The sequence below is a fragment of the Rhinoderma darwinii genome, chromosome 7 (genome assembly GCF_050947455.1).
Source record: "Rhinoderma darwinii isolate aRhiDar2 chromosome 7, aRhiDar2.hap1, whole genome shotgun sequence".
Taxonomy (NCBI): domain Eukaryota; kingdom Metazoa; phylum Chordata; class Amphibia; order Anura; family Rhinodermatidae; genus Rhinoderma; species Rhinoderma darwinii.
In genome coordinates, this window is record NC_134693.1 from 75879366 (window position 1) to 75897787 (window position 18422).

The following is an 18422-nucleotide window of genomic DNA, read 5'->3' on the forward strand; positions in this document are numbered from 1 at the left end:
GTTTATGGGGAGTTTCTATCGTTCTGGTAGTTCAAAACCTCTCCAAATGTAGAGTGGGGCCTAAAACATTTTCAAGCAAAAATGAGACCTGAATGCCTCTGGTTGCTCCCTTCCTTTCGGGCCCTGCCGTGTGTCCAGGCAACGCATTAGGGTCACAATGTGGGCATTTTTGAAAACAGGATAAACAGGGTGATAGATTTTGGGGTGTGTTTCTTCATTCTGATGGTCGCTTTACAAAGAAATCGGTCTTCAAAGTGATACTTTTATGAAAAAAGTGAAATTATATTTTTTTACGCCTGCTTTGCATGAATTCTTACAAAAAAACTGTGGGGTCAAAATACTTACAACACCCCTTAATAAATACCTTAAGGGGTGTAGTTTTCAAAATGGTGTCCCTTGTGGGGGTTTCCACCATTCTGACACCTATGAGCCTCTGAAAACCTGGCTTGGTGCAGGAAAACAAAATGTACTTCAAAATTTATAAAATCATTACTAAACTTGTAAGTCTTCTAAATTGCTAAAAAAAAAAATTTTTTTTTCAAAAGTGCTGCCAAAATAGAGTAAAGCAATGGAAATATATATTTAATAAAAAAAAATTGTACAGTATGTGTGTACATATGTGACATATTGCAGTTAAAAATAGGGAAAAATGGTAATTTTTACAAAATTTCTTCAATTTTTCTATTTTTTCATTAATTTCCGCAAATCGTATCAGTCTACTTTTACCACTAAAATAAAGTACAACATGTAAAACACGAAAAAACAATGTCAGAATTACTTGGATATTCAAAAAGTTCGCAGAGTTATTCTCTGATAAAGTCAGACATACCAGATTTAACAAATCTGGCTTTGTCATTAAGGTCTTTTCAGGCCCGGTCAGTAAGGGGTTAATTTAGTCTATAGACCAGTGTTTATAACTCTCATTCATAAGATAAACTAAACAAAAGTGCAGGCATTAACAAAAGCAACCAATCAGATTGCTGCTTTCATTTTGTAACCTGGCCATAGCAACCAATCAGATTGCTGCTTTCATTTTGTAACCTGGCCATAGCAACCAATCAGATGGCTGCTTTCATTTTGTAACTTGGCCATAGCAACCAATCAGATTGCTTCTTTCATTTTGTAACCTGGCCATAGCAACCAATCAGATTGCTGCATTCATTTTGTAACCTGGCCATAGCAACCAATCAGATTGCTGCTTTCATTTTCTAACCTGCTATTAAAAAGAAAAAAAAAAAGAAATAGAGCTTTGCTCTGATTGGTCGCTTCGGACATGACCACTGTTTTCCTATGAAGTTTCCCCTTCAACAACTTTGGATCTACAGCATATTGTGTTTGAGACTTGCGGTTGTTTCACAATCTCAGAGAGATGAACGCAACGTGTAGACAGTGTAGGAGAGCTAGCTCCATCCCTTTTCACACATTGGTCCTGGCATATCAGACCTTTGCCAGAATTTGCTCGTTTCCTCACGTCGTTCCACTTTAGCTTCTGCCATATCATCTCTAGCTCCTTCTCCATCCGCAGCTATCATTTACTAAGCCCTTCCCTCTGAGCGCGGTCACGTGCCCGAGTGATGTCATCAAAGACTCCTTCTCCTTCTAGTAAGTGGAGTTCCCGAGATGATGCTGCGCGCTCCCTGAAAATGTTGCGCAGGTTGTAATGCAAAGAGGGGAGAGCAGAAGAAGAAGAAGAAGAAGCAGAAGCAGCAGCAGCGTCAGTGCAGGAGCAGCGTCAGTGCAGGAGCAGTCAGGGAGCTCTGCCCATCGACTGCACATTACATATAGTACTGCGTACATCACCTGCAGCACTGAGTGGAGCTGGTGGGGTCACATCTGGCCGGATCTGCAGCAGTATTTGGAGACAGAGGAGCAGCATAGGATATACCATTGCGTGATAAACGCAGTTAGGAGTTGTGAACTTGCAGGAAGTAGACACTGCACATTAGGACGCAGTACCGGAGGACAAGTAGAAACCAATGTGAACGGACTGCGGCAGAGGGCACCGATATAGGAATGAGCGGGAGTAGTAGGTGAAGCTTCCAAAATAAAAGGGGCGTGGGCATCCCGAACCCACAACGACCATTAGCTGCAATATAGCTAGGAATAAGCACAAGGCCAGGTCTGTGACTGGCATTTAGAAGTGAGGGTATAAAGTCGCTGCACTTCCCACAGTGGCATCTTTGCAGGCACGTAGAAGAATCTAGTGTGGCACGGCACCCGTGCATTGCAGAGAGGGGGGTGTGTCATCGGGCATCTCTCACTCTGCAACATAAGAAACCTCTATCTGCATTAAGAGGAAAGGTTCTGGCTACTAGAGGACTGGAGACCACCTGGCACAGAGAAACCACGCCAGAGACTGGCATGGAGCTGTCTGCCATTGGGGAGCAAGTGTTTGCAGTAGAGAGCATTCGCAAGAAGAGAATGAGAAAGGTAAGTCCTAGGTCGGGTGGCAAGTGTGTGTGCCCATCTTTCTAAGAGGTTCTGCTCCATTTAATAGCATGGGTGGTGACTTAGAAATAGCGATGTGTTGTGGGTGCCATGATGTTTGCAAGCGGATTAATAAATAGGGGTACACAGCCCACCCGTTATTGCAAGGAGATGCGGTTTGTGTAATGATAATCTAGAGGGTATGAAGGATCTACAGGTGGTCGGATACTCTGCATGTGCCAACAATTGTCATGGGGCACTTTTGTTTTATATTACCCCCCCCCCCCCCAGTGACTTTTTGGGTGAAGTTGGCATAAATACTATTGGTTGTTTGGTACTTCCAGCTCCATCTTATACAATCCGAATCTAGAATGTGAACGCTCGGAGTTTGGTTGCGCATCGGCGTATATTTTCATTGTTGGTGAGTGTATATAATCTGCAGTAACCTATACATCCTGTTTCATGTAACAGGAGGAAATGATTGATTCTACAACCATTGCGAGAATGGTTCATTTGTAAATTGTGCATAGAACATTGGCAACTGTGGGCACAGATAGAAGCTTCGCTGTTACGCTACAGGTGACTCACTTGCTAATGCTTCTATAGGTGACTAAAGTGTGACTCATAGAGATGACTCATGATACAAATGTTTGTTTTATTTCGCATTCATTTGGTTAGGAGTCCGTCAGTGGGGGACATGACGGAACTCTGCAATTAAGTGGTCAATAAGAATATGACTCATATTTACAGAAGAAAGAGTATGACCAATGGTTGGCCGGCCAACGTTCTCAAAGTTTTCACATAAGACTCGTTGGAGCTACTTAACCCCTACCCGCACCAGGACGTAACTGTACGTCGTTGCGGGAAGTTACTTCCCGCACGAGGACGTACAGTTACTGAGTTAATCCCGGTGCACACTGTCGGCGACAGTGTGCACCGGGAACCAGGAGGTCAGCTGTCGCCGACAGCTGACACTCCCCTCTTGCCGGCCAGCGGTCCTTTGCCGCTGATTTCGGCGCATTAACCCCTTAAATTCGGCGATCGGGTGCAATCGCCGAATTTTAGGGGTTTCTAACATATCGGCAGACCCCCGTCCGAAATCGCGGGGTCTGCCGATAGTTAGTATGGCAAACGGAAGCCAAACAATGGCTTCCGGGTCTGCCATGGACAGAAGCCCATCAGGACCAACCTTCGGCTGGTCCTGATAGGCTTCCTGTCAGAGTGACAGAAAGTCACTGTGCCGTTCCCGATGCACACTGTCGGCGACAGTGTGCATCGGGAACTTGGAGATCAGCTGTCCCCGACAGCTGACACTCTCCAGTGTTGCCGATCAGCGGCTCATCGCCGCTGATTTCGGCAATTAACCCGTTACATGCGGGGCTCGATTGCGATCTCCGCATGTAGCGGGTTTGTAGCGCATCAGCAGCCCCCATGCAATCGTGGGGGCTTCTGATGCTTGTGATGGCACCCGGGGGCCAGACAACGGCCCCCAGGTCTGCCATGTATGTCAGCCTATGAGGATCAGCCTCTGTTGATCCTCGTAGACCAACTGTCAGAGTGACTGTGACGTCACACTGACAGTTGGAATACATTACACTACCTAGGTAGTGTAATGTATTCTAGCAGCGATCAGAGCTGCAGGTCAAAAAAAGAAAGTGTAAAAAGTAAAAGAAAAGTTAATAAACAAAAATATAAAGTGTAAAAAGTTAAAAAAAGTTAATAAAAATGTTTTATAAAAGTGTAAAAATAAAAGGTTTTGTTTTCCTATAATAAGTCATTTATTATAGGGAAAAAATGAAAACGTTAAAAAAAAAAGTACACATATTTGGTATCGCCGCGTTCGTAACGACCCAATCTATGAAACTATAATGTTAATTTTTCCGCACGGTGAACGCCGCAAACAAAATAAACGGAAAACTGTCAGCATCGCTATTTTTTGGTCACCACCCCTCCCAAGATATAGAATAAAAAGTGATCAAAAAGTCGCATTTACCCCAAAATGGTACCAATAAAAACTACAACCCGTCCCGCAAAAAACAAGACCTCCCACAGCTTTTTTGACGAAAAAATAAAAACGTTACGGCTCAAAATAGCGTGTCCCAGAAAATAAATTATTTTATAGAAACTTAATTTTATTGTGCAAACGCTGCAAAACGTAAAAAAATCTATACACATATGGTATCGCCATAATCGTACCGACCGGCAGAATAAATTAAAACGTAATTTATTGCGCACGGTGAACGCTGTAATAAATAAAGAATTTAAAGCGCCAAAATCGCTGTTTTTTGGTCACCTTAGCTCTAAAAAAGATCCTGACGGGCCAAAATCTCACTATACCCCTAGAAAAATTCCTTGAGGGGTGTAGATTCCAAAATGGGGTCACTTTTGGGGGGTTTACACTGTTTTGGTCCCTCCGGGGCGTTGCAAACCCGACATGGCACTGAAAACCAATCCAGCAAAATCTGCGCTCCAAAATCCAAAAGGCGCTCCTTCCCTCCTGAGCCCTGCTGTGGGTCCAAACATCAGTTTACGACCACATATGGGGTATTGCCGTAATCGGGAGAAATTGCTTTACAAATTTTGGGGTGCTTTTTCTCCTTTATTCCTTGTAAAAATGAAAAAATTCTATGTTTCCACAGAAAAATAGGTGATTTTCATCTTCACAGACTAATTCCACTAAATTCTGCAAAAAAACTGTGGGGTCAATATGCTATCTATACCCCTAGAAAAATGCCTTGAGGGGTGTAGTTTCCAAAATGGGGTCACTTTGGAGGGGTTTCGGCTGTTTAGGTACCACAAGACCGCCTCAAACCTGACATGGTGCCTAAAATATATTCCTAAAAAAAGGAGGCCCCGAAATCCACTAGCTGCTCCTTTGCTTCTGAGGCCTGTGTTTCAGTCCATTAGGACACTAGGGCCACATGTTGGATATTTCTAAAATCTGCAGAATCTGGGCAATAAATATTGAGTTGCGTTTCCCTGGTAAAACCTTCTGTGTTACAGATTTTTTTTTATTACAAATGAATTTCGGCAAAAAAAATGAAATTTGTAAATTTCACCTCTACTTTGCCTTAATTCCTGTGAAACGCCTAAAGGGTTAAAATATTTTCTGAATGTGGTTTTGAATACCTTGAGGGGTGCAGTTTTCAAAATGGGGTGATTTATGGGGACTTTCTAATATATAAGGCCCTCAAAGCCACTTCAGAACTGAACTGGTCCCTGAAAAAATAGCCTTTTGATATTTTCTTGAAAATATGAGAAATTGCTGCTAAAGTTCTAAGCCTCGTAACGTCCTAGAAAAATAAAAGTACGTGAAAAAAAATGATGCAAACATAAAGTAGACATATAGGGGATGTTAACTAGTAACTATTTTGTGTGGTATTACTATCTGTTTCACAAGCAAATACATTTAAATTTAGAAAAATGCAAATTTTTGCAAATTTTTGCTAAAATTTGAAGTTTTTCACAAATAAATATTGAATTTATCGACCAAATTTTTTCACTAACATAAAGTACAATATGTCACGAGAAAACAATCTCAGAATCGCTTGGATAGGTAAAAGCATTCCGGAGTTATTACCACATAAAGTGACACATGTCAGATTTGAAAAAATAGGCTGTGTCCACAAGGCCAAAACAGGCTGTGTCCTAAAGGGGTTAAAGTACAAGCGCGTGGAACGCCACCATAGCGGCGCATCGTTTTTCATATTGTTTCTGTTCTCTGTGTTTATGCTATTTCACTGTCTGTCTTTCCAGGGTAAAGTGGAATATCTAGTGAAGTGGAAAGGCTGGCCCCCCAAGTAAGGATCTTTTTTGTTCACCTCTTGTATCATTTTGTATCTTCTTATTTGTTTCCATTCTATAAACATCATAGATATTCTTCGACACACAATATTTACATTTATTTATAGGGATGTAGCAATTTGTTTATCATTTAGATAAAACAACCAACTACCACACCGTCTCTCCCACTGAGCCAGATCCGCGCTCCACCTTCACCCAGCTAGGATCACAAAATACCCGCTTTCAAGGCACCATGCCAGGGAAGTGGTTTGTTTATCATTTCACTTTACACGTAGTGACACTTCTAACATTGTGTTTTCTGTGGTATCTTCTCTTATTTAATGGTGCTCAATCTAGATGCATGACAAATTCAGCTCTGCTACATCTTTCATTTAGTTTACCTTGTATAGCTATTGAAACCTGTGAAACGTACTTCTCTGAGGCAGGAAGGGAGTACGACGGAAATGTATGAATACAATATTCTAACTGTAGGCAGAGAGGACCTAATAACAAGCCATTCTCGTGGATAGACCACTACACTTGTTATTGTGGAACAGAAGGCTGGTGTTCCAGGCTTTCTGAAGCAGCTTTGAATTTCCCGCCTTGTGAACCTGCATGTGGCTTGAGATGGGGGATTTCACTGTAATAACTGAGCGCTCTGCGTGCACAACCAGGGTGGTCTTCATATCTTATCACATATTCGATACCTAATAAAAAACTAAATGAGGGATGATTTTTTTTATGATCATAAAGGATATCCAATTGATGTGACAAAATGTTCAACTTGAGATAAAATGGACAATTTAGCTGCGCAATATAAAGTTTTTTTTTTTAAAAATCTTTACAGAGTAAAATCACTTGCAGGTCACATCAAATTTTATATTAAAAAAGGTGTCCGTCTATTCTGCTGGTGGTGTCCCAGCGAGAAAAAGGGATGTGTTAAAAAATATATATAAAATAAATAAATATATAAATATAATGTATAGATCTAACATCAAGATGATCTGGGGGCATCATGAATTTTTAGAGTAACAGTAGGGGCTTTTTTTGTGTGAGATGAGAACTGTAATTGGAAATAACAGAGCTTATTATGAACAGATTAATATTCTACTTTTACTAATATAGCTTTTAGGTTAAAAGCAGAAACAAAATGGACATGTTTACATCAGAATAGACCTATATAATGTTTGGCTAAGGCTATTTAGGAGCCAGCGCTGAGATGTGAGATGTGTGTGCTGGCTCATGCCATGGCACTGCCTGCTCCTAGATAAGGACTGCCTATTCAATACGTCTTGTTTATCACCTCTAATCTGAGAGGGGGAGTGAGAACTCATAGGAGGAGGGAATTGAGAGAGTGACGCATGAGTCATATGTTCACTTGTTTACTTCAGCTTGTGCTGCAGTGTGCGCAAGAACAGCAGAGGAAAGGTGTGCGCTCCGTAACCCCGTGTTTGCTGAAGTGTTCCATCTTCCTAAATAAAATATCATCACTATAGACCCAGGATTAATATTTTTAATGAAACGTAAATACATTGATAGCCAATTACCGTATTTGAAGCATGGGCTTGTTTTTCATCATAAATACAAGCTGCTTTTAGGAGGCTTTATTGACGTGATACGTCCATAGCTCTATACAGACATGTTCCATATATCTTCTTCATAACGACTATAAACAGTTTACATTTACGAGGCTGTCATACCCGGATCAGCTCTTTGAAGCTGGACATTAATATTAGGAAAAACAGCATTCAAATTAGTATCTGTTGGGGGGGGGGGGGGATATGGAAACTACATTTTTTAGTCTCTGGAATTATTTCAGACTATTTTTTACCTTTAAGCGCTCTCTATCTCAAAAATAGCTCTAAATATCTTAAAGGGAAATTCTCCCTTTGAACATGATATCCGATCAGCATGGTATAGAGCAGAAGAAGCTGAGCAGATTTAAATATATTATAGATCCAGTATAACTTGTAATTGATTGAAATACCTGCTCGCTGTGGGCTTGTCAGTCTAGAGGGCAGTCCTACTCAATGGTTGACAGAAATGTCTGTTCATGCTCCTAGTAAATAGGCGGCCGATCACTCAGTAAGACAGCGCATTGGACTCATAAGTCTATGTATTACATGTCATGCTGAATATTTCCCCACAATACATCAATCTGCTCAGTCCCCTCTGCTCTATAACATGCTCCCTGCAGATCGCACAGCTTGTTTAGTGTGACAAGTTCCCAGGTTAGTCTAGGGCTGTGTAGTGTTTAAAGCAGGCCCTGTAGAGTAGGAAAAATTAACTGTCCCACTACATAATAGGATCTCCGCTAAACTGTTAGGAATGTGTCCACTGTCAACGGTTTCCAATAACAACCAACAAAATTGTGAAAACGCTCTGGACTATTATAAATGCAAGAAAAGTAATGCAATGTGTTTTAATTATATAACTCTTTAATGTAAAATATATATACTCTGAGTGTCCAAGCGTAGAGAACCTGTAAAAGATCGCCTGTCACTGGACGCCCTGTCAAGACTTGTTTCCCCAGAAGTGCCAGTTGGGGGGCTGAAAAAGAATGAATAAATTAATATATAATGCGGCCTGTGAATCCGTTCAGCCATTCAACAGCGGCATAAAAATAAAGTTGCCCTGCATGGGCCACAATAACATTCTCTTATTAATGAGAGGATCTTTCCGGTGTTCTGCTACTGCTAAAATAGTGGGCACAGTTGCACAATTGCAATTAAAGTGTAACTAAACTTTTAATAAACTTCTGACATGCCATAATGTCATGTCAGAAGTTTTGATTGGTGGGGGTCCGAGCACTGAGACCCCCACCGATCGCTAGAACGAAGCGGCAGAAGCACTCAGGTCAGCGCTGAGCCGCTTGGTTTCTGATTGGCTTTCTTCGGAAAGCCGATGTAGCGGTGTACGGGCTCAATAGAAAGTCTATACTTTAGCAAAAAGTGTGCGGGGCTTAAGAAACTGGCATATATTATAGCAGAAATCGACTCTAGCTCGTAGCTGGCATAGATTTCCCCTTTTGGCGTCTCTTAAGAAATTTGCTTCTTACTCCTGCGTGCTCCGTACTAAGACTGGCATATGAAACACCAGTCCTAGTAAATCTGCCCCAAAGTATTTTAGAAAGTTGCTTAACTTTTCAATATGCAGTTGTTATTATTTCACAAAAAATGGACTTCTGACATGTACAAGATTTTATCAATATGTAAATGTAACAGTTCACACAAGCCGTTATAAACTGAAGCCATGACGGATCTGATTTCTGAGAGTGTTGGACCCCAATAATTCTAATAGGGTCCGGCAGGGTTCCTGTATTTTCTACATCAATAATAGTGCTGTACAATAGGCACTTCAAATTAACCGGGATTCAAGCTGTATTGCCTCAAGTCAAGAGATGGAGTTTTATCTCTGGCACAATTTGAAGTGGGCTTAAATGTCCGTTTTTTAACATACCAGGACCTTCACTTGGTGTCCTGTGTTCCTCCAAAAGTCTGTTTTTCAGGCATGGCCAGTGGTGTAAATTGCTGTGTGATGTAAACATAAAAGTCTCTCTGGTTTGTCAGGTAAAGAAGAAACCGCACTTCAGTGTAGTGTTTCTAGTATTTCATTTTTATTCGTTCTAAAACCGTTGTATCAAGTCATATTGTTCTGCTTTATAGTTTAACTTATGGCATTAAAAAACTGACTGATTGTTTTTTTTCTTGTAGATACAGCACCTGGGAACCCGAAGAACACATTCTAGACCCACGTCTTGTCTTGGCATATGAAGAAAAGTTAGTTTATTTTTAAAGGGTTATACAGGGTTTCCAGTACAGCTTCTTTATAGAGCATCTCTAGCCAGAATGTAAAAAATAGCCATATATTAGTACATCAGAAGTTACAGCTGTAGCCAATGTTTGGTTCGATATGTTTCTATTACCTTTATATTGGCATTCTTCTATTTTGTTGCGGCGGCCATTTTTGCAAAAGTGACAATAAGTACAGCCATACTGGTTGTCATAGTTTTCCCATCCGTTACAGGCTGCAAGGCCAGTTGCATGTGTTATCGCCATGGGTCTACACTGGGCCGGTTTCGAACTAAAAAGGGGTTGTCGATTCAATGTCTGCCTACATATTTGTTTCCAAGGGTCAGAATTTGTTTATCAAAAAAAAAAAAAATTAACCCTTTAATTGCACATACGCCATTTCATGGCGGTCATTCTGGGTATTTATGGCCTGAGTGTCGGGCTTTCTAAAGATCGCTTAACCTGTTTTAATCCCTTAGATGTCGTAGTCAATAGCGACTGTGGTATCTAAGTGGTTTCAGAGTGAGGGGGCTATTTTACACTGATTACACTAGTGTATTAAAAAAGCGATCAAATAGTGATTGCATAGCGGAGTCCCATAGAGGGACAAAAAAAAACCTGAAAAATAGATTTATAAAGTTACTAATAAATAAATGAAAAACCCACTTTTTCTCCTTCCAAAATGTTTTATTATGAAATAGAATGTAAAAAAGCTACACATAATTTGCATTGCTGCATCGGTATCGACCCCAAACTATACAACTATTCAATTGTTTTTCCTGCACGCTAAACACTTTTAAAAAAAATGCCAGAATTGCTGTTTTCTGTTCATCCTGCTTTCAATAAATTATATGTACCCCAAAATGGTGCCATTAAAAGCAATACAATTTGTCCCGCAAAAAACAAGTCTTTACACAGCTATGTCTACAAAAAAATAAAAAAAGTTATGGCTCTTCAAATGCAACTGTCAAAAAACAGAAAAATCGCTCAGTCATTAAGGCCCAAAATAGACTAGTTGATAAAGGGTAAAGTGTAATGTGAATGGTGTTGCTCAGAAACTTTGCCAGATTATCAGCATTTGGCAGAATTCTTGAATTGCTTTATATTTTTGGATAGCTAAAAAAAGAAAGACGTTTTACTGCATTTAACATGAATGATTTATGTGCTGATCTTGTAGGGAAGAAAAAGAAAGAGCTTCTGGGTGCAGAAAACGAGGCCCAAAACCTAAACGTCTCCTGCTGCAGGTATGAATGAAAAGTTCAACATATTTCTAAGGCTGGGTTCCCACGTAGCGAAACTGCTGCGGAATTTCAGCAACAAAATTCTGTTCATAAATTCTGCAGCATTTACTGCAGCAGCAAAGTGAATGAGATTTGAAGAAATCTCATGCACACTCTGCAAAAAAAATCTGCAGCGAAAACATTCATAAATTGACAGGCGGTGCGGATCTTAAATCCGTAGCGTGTCAATTTTATGCTGCGTATTCGTTGCTCTTCTGTTGCGGTTTTTCTCTATTGAATTCAATGGGGGTGTAAAACCCACAACAAATAGCCATGTATTGTGACTTTTGCAGAGGAGGAGATGCTGCGATTCCGCCTGAAAAATTAATTAAAAAAAACAACTTATACTTACCCTGGCCGTTGCCCTAGCGATGCATTCCACTGTACTGGGTGCAGCCCGGCGTCTTGGGATGATGTTTCATCCCATGTAACTGCTGTAGTCAGTCGCAGGCAGCAGCGGTCACATGGACTGCAGCATCATCCCTGGAGACCGGACTGCACAGACAACGGAGGGACACGTTGCCATAACTACCGCCGGGGGTAAGTATGACCTTTATTTTTTTCAAGCACTGGTTTCAGCAGTGGAGATTTTGACCGAAAACTGTACCACACTGTGGTGCGGTTTTTCGGGCGGAATTTGCAGTGGGCTCTAGGTCTGATACGCTGCATGTTATTACGCAGCGTATCTGACCCGTGGGAACCCAGCCTAAAGCAGAGGCCACATACAACATATCAGACATTTCAGTTGCTTGATGGTATAACTAATCCATGCATAAAAGCAACTGTTCTGCCTGTTAATTATAGGCAGTGATTTCTAGGTTCCAGCTGGCGTTTTAAATTCTGTTAAGCTGTGGATGGGGTTGAGATATACAGCAAATAATAAATATTTATTTTTGTCTGCAGAGACTTTATGGTATGGATCTACGCAGTGCACACAAGTCCAAAGAGAGAAAACTCTGCTTCTCCTTGTCTCGGAGGTTCAGTGGTGGCCTTGGCTCTAAACCCACAGCATCTTCCTCAGTGCCAGAGAAAGCCAAGTCACTGCAGTTCCCCCTCAGCAAGCAGCGTAAAGGGAGAAAGTTTTTGTGCCTCTCACGCAAGAAGTTTCTACGAGTATCAACCTATGAGCCACTGAGTCGTCGGCCAGATTTCTTTGCCAAGGAGGATGAAAAGGAAGAAGCTCAGAGCATCCCTGATTGGCAAGAAGAGAAGCCTGCAGAGGAGGATACACATGAAGACAACACCATGCATGAAACTGATATTAAGGGTAGGATACTTCATATAGCCTTTTGGTTTCCAAACTGCAAATCTTTTGTTGAGCCTCCTAATAACTATTAAATAATGTTCCTCTAATTTTACTATTTAAATGTATTTTATTAACAAGTATGAGAGGTGGTACCAACTAATTTACAGAAAGTGCTTAAAGTCTCTGATTTAGCGTTGGCCCTAAAGGTGGCTTGAATGGGACAGTGGTGTGCAATACCTTGCATGGCCACTACAAATGTAACGGCGCATGCAAGTAAGAACCATGTAAACGCTGAAGAGGCTGCGGCACTTGTACAGCGCTGCGGCCCCATCTAACAGCTGATCAGCGGGGGTGCCGAGTGTCGGATTCCCACCGATCTTATATTGATGGTCTATCCTAAGGATAAGGCATCCATTTTAAATACCTGGACAACCCCTTTAAGGTGGCTGTGCACAGACTTAAAGAGGCTCTGTCACCATATTATAAGTGCCCTATCTCCTACATAAGGAGATCGGAGCTATAATGTAGATGACAGCAGTGCTTTTTATTTCATAAAACGATCTGTTTTCACCACTTTATTAGCGATTTTAGATTTATGCTAATGAGTTGCTTAATGCCCAAGTGGGCGTATTTTTACTTTAGACCAAGTGGGCGTTGTATAAAGGAGTGTATGACGCTCACCAATCTGACCAATCAGTGTCATGCACTCCTCTCCATTCATTTTGACAGCACATATGGATCCTGCTAGATCCATATGTGCTGTCTTATACTAACACATTAACGATACTGAAGTGTTTAGACAGTGAATAGACATTCCACGGGATGTCTATTCACAATCTCTGCACTTTGTTACTGTTTCTATGGTAGTTACAGCAGAGGAAGCGTAATCTCGTGAGATTATGCTTCCTCTGCTGTAACTACCACAGACAGAGTAACGAAGTGCACAGATTGTGAATAGACATCCCGTGGAATGTCTATTCACTGTCTAAACACTTCAGTATTGTTAATGTGTTAGTATAAGACCGCACATAAGGATCTAGCAGGATCCCTTTGCGCTGAGTAAATGAATGGAGAGGAGTGCATGACGCTGATTGGTCAGCGTCATACACTCCTCTGTACAATGCCCACTTGGTCTAAAGTAAAAACACGCCCAATTGGGCATTAAGCAACTCATTAGCATAAATTAAAAATCACTAATGAAGTGGTGAAAACAGATCGTTTTATTAAATACAAAGCACTGCTGTCACCTACATTATAGCTCCGATCTCCTTATGTAGGAGATAGGGCGCTTATAATGTGGTGACAGAGCCTCTTTAATAATTAGATCAGCAGTTAGGGAATGTTTGGAGAAATATTCTTGGAACCAACATACTAGAAAATCTTTTGCAATTAAGTTATCCTCCCCTGCTCATTAAAAAGGGAATTATCCAAATCATGTGGCACCTAAGGGTCTGAGGACAGTATTATGTCTTGCTGACTTAAGCTGGTCATACACCAGAAGATGTCTTGCTGAAACTTAACTGGTTTCATTCTGACTCTAGAGGCTGCATACTCCTAGCAATCATACTCCATGACTGTGATAACAGTGAAATCGTCATAGGCTGCATTCACACACAGCGCTTTTGGTTGCGTTTTTTTGTGGTGCTTTATATGGTGCAGCCAGATGTTACATTAAAGGGTATAGTGAAAAATAAAAAGCACTACATACACTGTTTTTGTTTTGAGGCAATTTTGTGGTGGGTGGCATTTTTTTCCAAACGCAGCATTCTCTGGGTATGGCATTTTTTCAGTTTTTTTCCTATAGACTACTTTATAGTACTTTAAAAACGCCAGAAAAAAAGCCTGTACAAAACTACACTAAATGGAAAAGCTCCACTAAAAATGGCATAAAAACACTAATATTTTACAAAACACTGGCGTTTTTACATGCATTTTTTTCATGCAGTTTAAAAGACGGGAAAAATAAATTAAAATCGATGTATGAAGGATGTCTTTTTATCAATTCGTACCTCAATCATTAGGAAATAATTTAAGGAGTAATAGATATTTGTTTGACTATTGATTTATCTGATTTGACAATAATTTACCAATGTTTATTGGATGCAGTGTTTTATATGTTGTTCCCAATGACCTCATAAGTATAATTTTATTTTGTTTCCCTACAGATGACACATGTTCACTTGCTCCGCCTTCTTGGCTTCCTGCCCTTCCCATTCCCAGTGAGATTACCGTTACAGATATCACCTCAAATGCCATCACGGTGACTTTCCGTGAAGCCCGGTCTGCGGAAGGCTTTTTTCGGGACCGCAATAGCGAGTGCTAGTTGCCGTAATTATTATTTTATTCCTCTTCTGAAAGAAAGTTTGTAGACTAAAACGAACTGGTAAAAGAGGAGAGATTCCTCTGTAAAAGGCCTGTATAACAATGCAGAACATCAATCTTGGTTTTTGTTTTTTGCTGGCTCCACAGAAATTTCATTCACATTGCTTACATTGTTTCCCGAAAACTACAACGTTGCATCAACTAGTCCTTCTCTATGAGAATGTCACATGAAGATATTCTATTAGGAGACTACAGTATACGGATCCGGTTTCACATGGGCATTGTAACTGATTGCTGCTTTGACAATGTGTAGTTTTATATTTTGTTTTTATGCGGGAGTATAAAGCTGTGCTCTTCCTGTGCATGCAGGGAAGATGTATCTTTCTCTTATGATGGGATTTAGAGAGAAAAGTTGCAATCCTAATCGATAATTGCAAAGCCTGAAAAAAGTAGGTCGTTGTAACAGCTTTTTCTAGAAATAACTCCTCACTTACATTCACATATCATACACTATGTGTTAGAACTTTAATAGACCGGAATACAAGATGATTGAATGCTATGCAAAGTGACAATGTGTACACAATAATAGTGGATTCATCGATATTTTAGTTACAGTAACACAAAATGTTGATATATCAGACAAAATCTGTGTATATAAACATCACCTTACACATGGTAAACATGCATCACCGCACTTACGCAGAGTATTCTTCTAGTAAGACCTGTGCTTACGTATTAAGCATACCAGAACATTTGCAGATGTGTAAATGATACCTGGTGATTACAATGTGAAAATCGTAAAGAATTCTATCATTTATACATTTGCGCAACAGATGTCAATCTAATGGCATGTGCACAGCGGCTGTATGTACGATCGACTTCACTTGCTCTTTAGCAGTGGACCACGAGCCCAGCTCCGTCTAGAATTCGGATGAAATGATCACTAGTAGTTACTGACGCAAGCATCACGTTCTGCACTGACAACTAGTCCATCACTGTGTCCTTGCAAACGCAAAATGTGTATAAATACATAGATGACCGCGGAAGCGACACATTCATGGAAATAAGAAACATGATGCTACTTAAAGGAAATACTCTCACAACACCGCTCACCCATTTACAATATAGAATACATGAGTGTATGTTTAGATAAACAATTGCTGCTTTACTCCACTGATTTGCTAATATTTTTGTATTTCAGGCCTCTGAAAGGATGAGCAAGAAAAAAATAGTAACGTGTGCTTTAACTCCTGTGTATCCCCTAGGAAATGTTGGCACATCAATATAATCGATTTTTATTTTTAACATGACTTCAGATAATTGAAGAGTTGTCCAGCGTTAGAAAATGTCTGCTTTCTGCTAAAAACAATGCCACACCTGTTTACAGGTATGATGTGGCAGCTCAGCCCCGCTCACTTCAATGGCGCTGAGCTGCAATACCAGACGCAACCCATAGATCGGTATGGCTTGCTTTCTGGAAGAACAGACATGTTTTCGTAATTCCGGACAATGGAATTTCCCTTTTAGGGTTAAGGGCCTATTAGTAACTTTAATGGGGTTTTATCACAAAAACAACAACCACCCCTGTCCATGTGCCATATTAGAGCATATGGATGTCATAGAGGGGGGGACCCCACTCTATGAGTCAGTGCAGAGAACTGCTATATAAAAACGGCTTCAGCTCTGGCAGGCCCATCTGAGCCGGCTTTATTTTAAGTGCTCATATTTATAGTGTTAGCACTTCGATAGTCAGGCCTCAAGAGCTGAACTCGGGGACCATGGCTAAGGATGCGTTTCTTTACATGTTGTGTCATATGTGGCCCTTATAAAGACCTGAAAACATTCATCTCTATGTACACAACTGTTAAACTTTGAGGACTTCAGTCTAATAGGCCCCTGTGAAATGCCTCCTTTGTCCTTACTAATACCAAAATATGCAAATGGTGGACACAGGGTAAAATGTACGTGAGAGAGAGAAATGAGTATTTGACATGAGCACTTTATTCTGCTTTAGAATTTGTGTAAACACTGGTATTTTCGCTCTTAATGTTGTAAATTACAATAGTGTTGTGTTTTCAAGGTCCGCTTACTAGTTTGACCATTTGTTATTATGCCTCTATGCACTGTTTTGTAGGATACAACTGTATTTAGTGGGTAAGAAATATATTTACTATAGGAAGGGAGACTTTCAGAGCTTGATTGTGAGTTTACAGTTACTTTTTGATTGTTTTAACAATTATATCTCTTACTAACGCCAAACTTAATAAAGCACTTAGATCCTCATAAGATACTAACTCGGTTCCTTAGAGGTCACAGCTGGTTAATTCATTGTAAATGTGCAAATAGCTGGACATATGCTGTCAATTTCTCCCTGATCCCAATGACTTGCTGCTGTTAATGCTTGTTCATGCTATTCTGATACCAACCCCTTTATTTCACAGTGACACACGTTCAGGTATATTTATTTTCTACATTTAAATGTACGAAAACATAGAAAATACTATTTTTGATTGTGACTATTACTGTTATTGGTAAATTGGAACCCTCATACTGTTGTTTTTTTATTTTGATAGAAATAGCATTTTGTTCTCTGACACCATGAAAAATTTACTGCATGATCTCATAGCATTCTACATCCCATATTTCTAGTTTTGCAAGTGTTTGGAAGCTTGTGATTAATGTTAAGCAATGAAAATTGGTTACGGATTATTCATGTTATTGCTGTGCAAATGTTACCTTTATTCTGCTATACATTGTTAGCTATGGAGTAAGTACATAGGTAGCATCAGATACGGGTTTGCAGTCTATAATAATATAAAGTAATCACTAATAAATGGCCTCTTGACTGAATTTTTTTTCAGTTGGTAGCCCATTCCGTTTCTATTGATTGCATTCTACTGCCCCCAGAAGTTCACTAGTGTCCACAGCTTTGGTAAAAGGTTCAGAGCCGACACGGTTGTATAATTTTGTATATATTGATGTACTTAACATAAAACATATGTATTTATATTTTGTGTATTAGCACTTAGGACCAAAAAAAGCTTAAAACATAAGTAAATCAATATGGCTTTGGCTTGCCTAGTATCTTTTGTGCCTGCGTTGTATCTATTTAAATGATATTTTGCATTCCTAAGTGCAAGGTTAGGTTGTGTATTAGCACTTTTGCTTGCCTATACTAAGTATCATCTCCTGTGTTTGCATTGTATCTATTTGAATGATATTCTGCATACTTAAAGAGGCTCTGTCACCAGATTTTGCAACCCCTATCTGCTATTGCAGCAGATCGGCGCTGCAATGTAGATATCAGTAACGTTTTTATTTTTAAAAAACGAGCATTTTTGGCCAAGTTTTGACCATTTTCGTATTTATGCAAATGAGGCTTGCAAAAGTACAACTGGGCGTGTATTATGTGTGTTACATCTGGGCGTGTTTACTACTTTTACTAGCTGGGCGTTGTGTATAGAAGTATCATCCACTTCTCTTCACAATGCCCAGCTTCTGGCAGTGCAGACACACAGCGTGTTCTCGAGAGATCACGCTGTGTCGTCACTCACTTCCTGCCCCAGGTCCTGC

At 40.2% G+C, this 18422-nt stretch overlaps 1 protein-coding gene across 1 annotated transcript; it reads left to right on the plus strand.

Annotated features, from left to right (window-relative positions):
• The first annotated feature begins 1726 nt into the window (after positions 1–1726).
• Positions 1727–17911, plus strand: CBX7 (chromobox 7). The gene is made up of 6 exons (XM_075833557.1): positions 1727–2430; positions 6184–6227; positions 9924–9989; positions 11179–11245; positions 12185–12548; positions 14693–17911. The coding sequence occupies exons 1-6, from the start codon at positions 2362–2364 to the stop codon at positions 14848–14850; spliced, it is 768 nt and encodes a 255-aa protein (XP_075689672.1). The 5' UTR covers positions 1727–2361; the 3' UTR covers positions 14851–17911.
• Positions 17912–18422: the final 511 nt, after the last annotated feature.

Excerpts from the sequence above, each read along its gene's own strand:
- CBX7 (XM_075833557.1), top strand. The coding sequence starts at position 2,362 with ATGGAGCTGTCTGCCATTGGGGAGCAAGTGTTTGCAGTAGAGAGCATT. Across the intron at positions 6,228-9,923 it reads TGGAAAGGCTGGCCCCCCAA|ATACAGCACCTGGGAACCCG; the intron begins GTAAGGATCTTT and ends TTTTTCTTGTAG. Across the intron at positions 12,549-14,692 it reads GCATGAAACTGATATTAAGG|ATGACACATGTTCACTTGCT; the intron begins GTAGGATACTTC and ends GTTTCCCTACAG.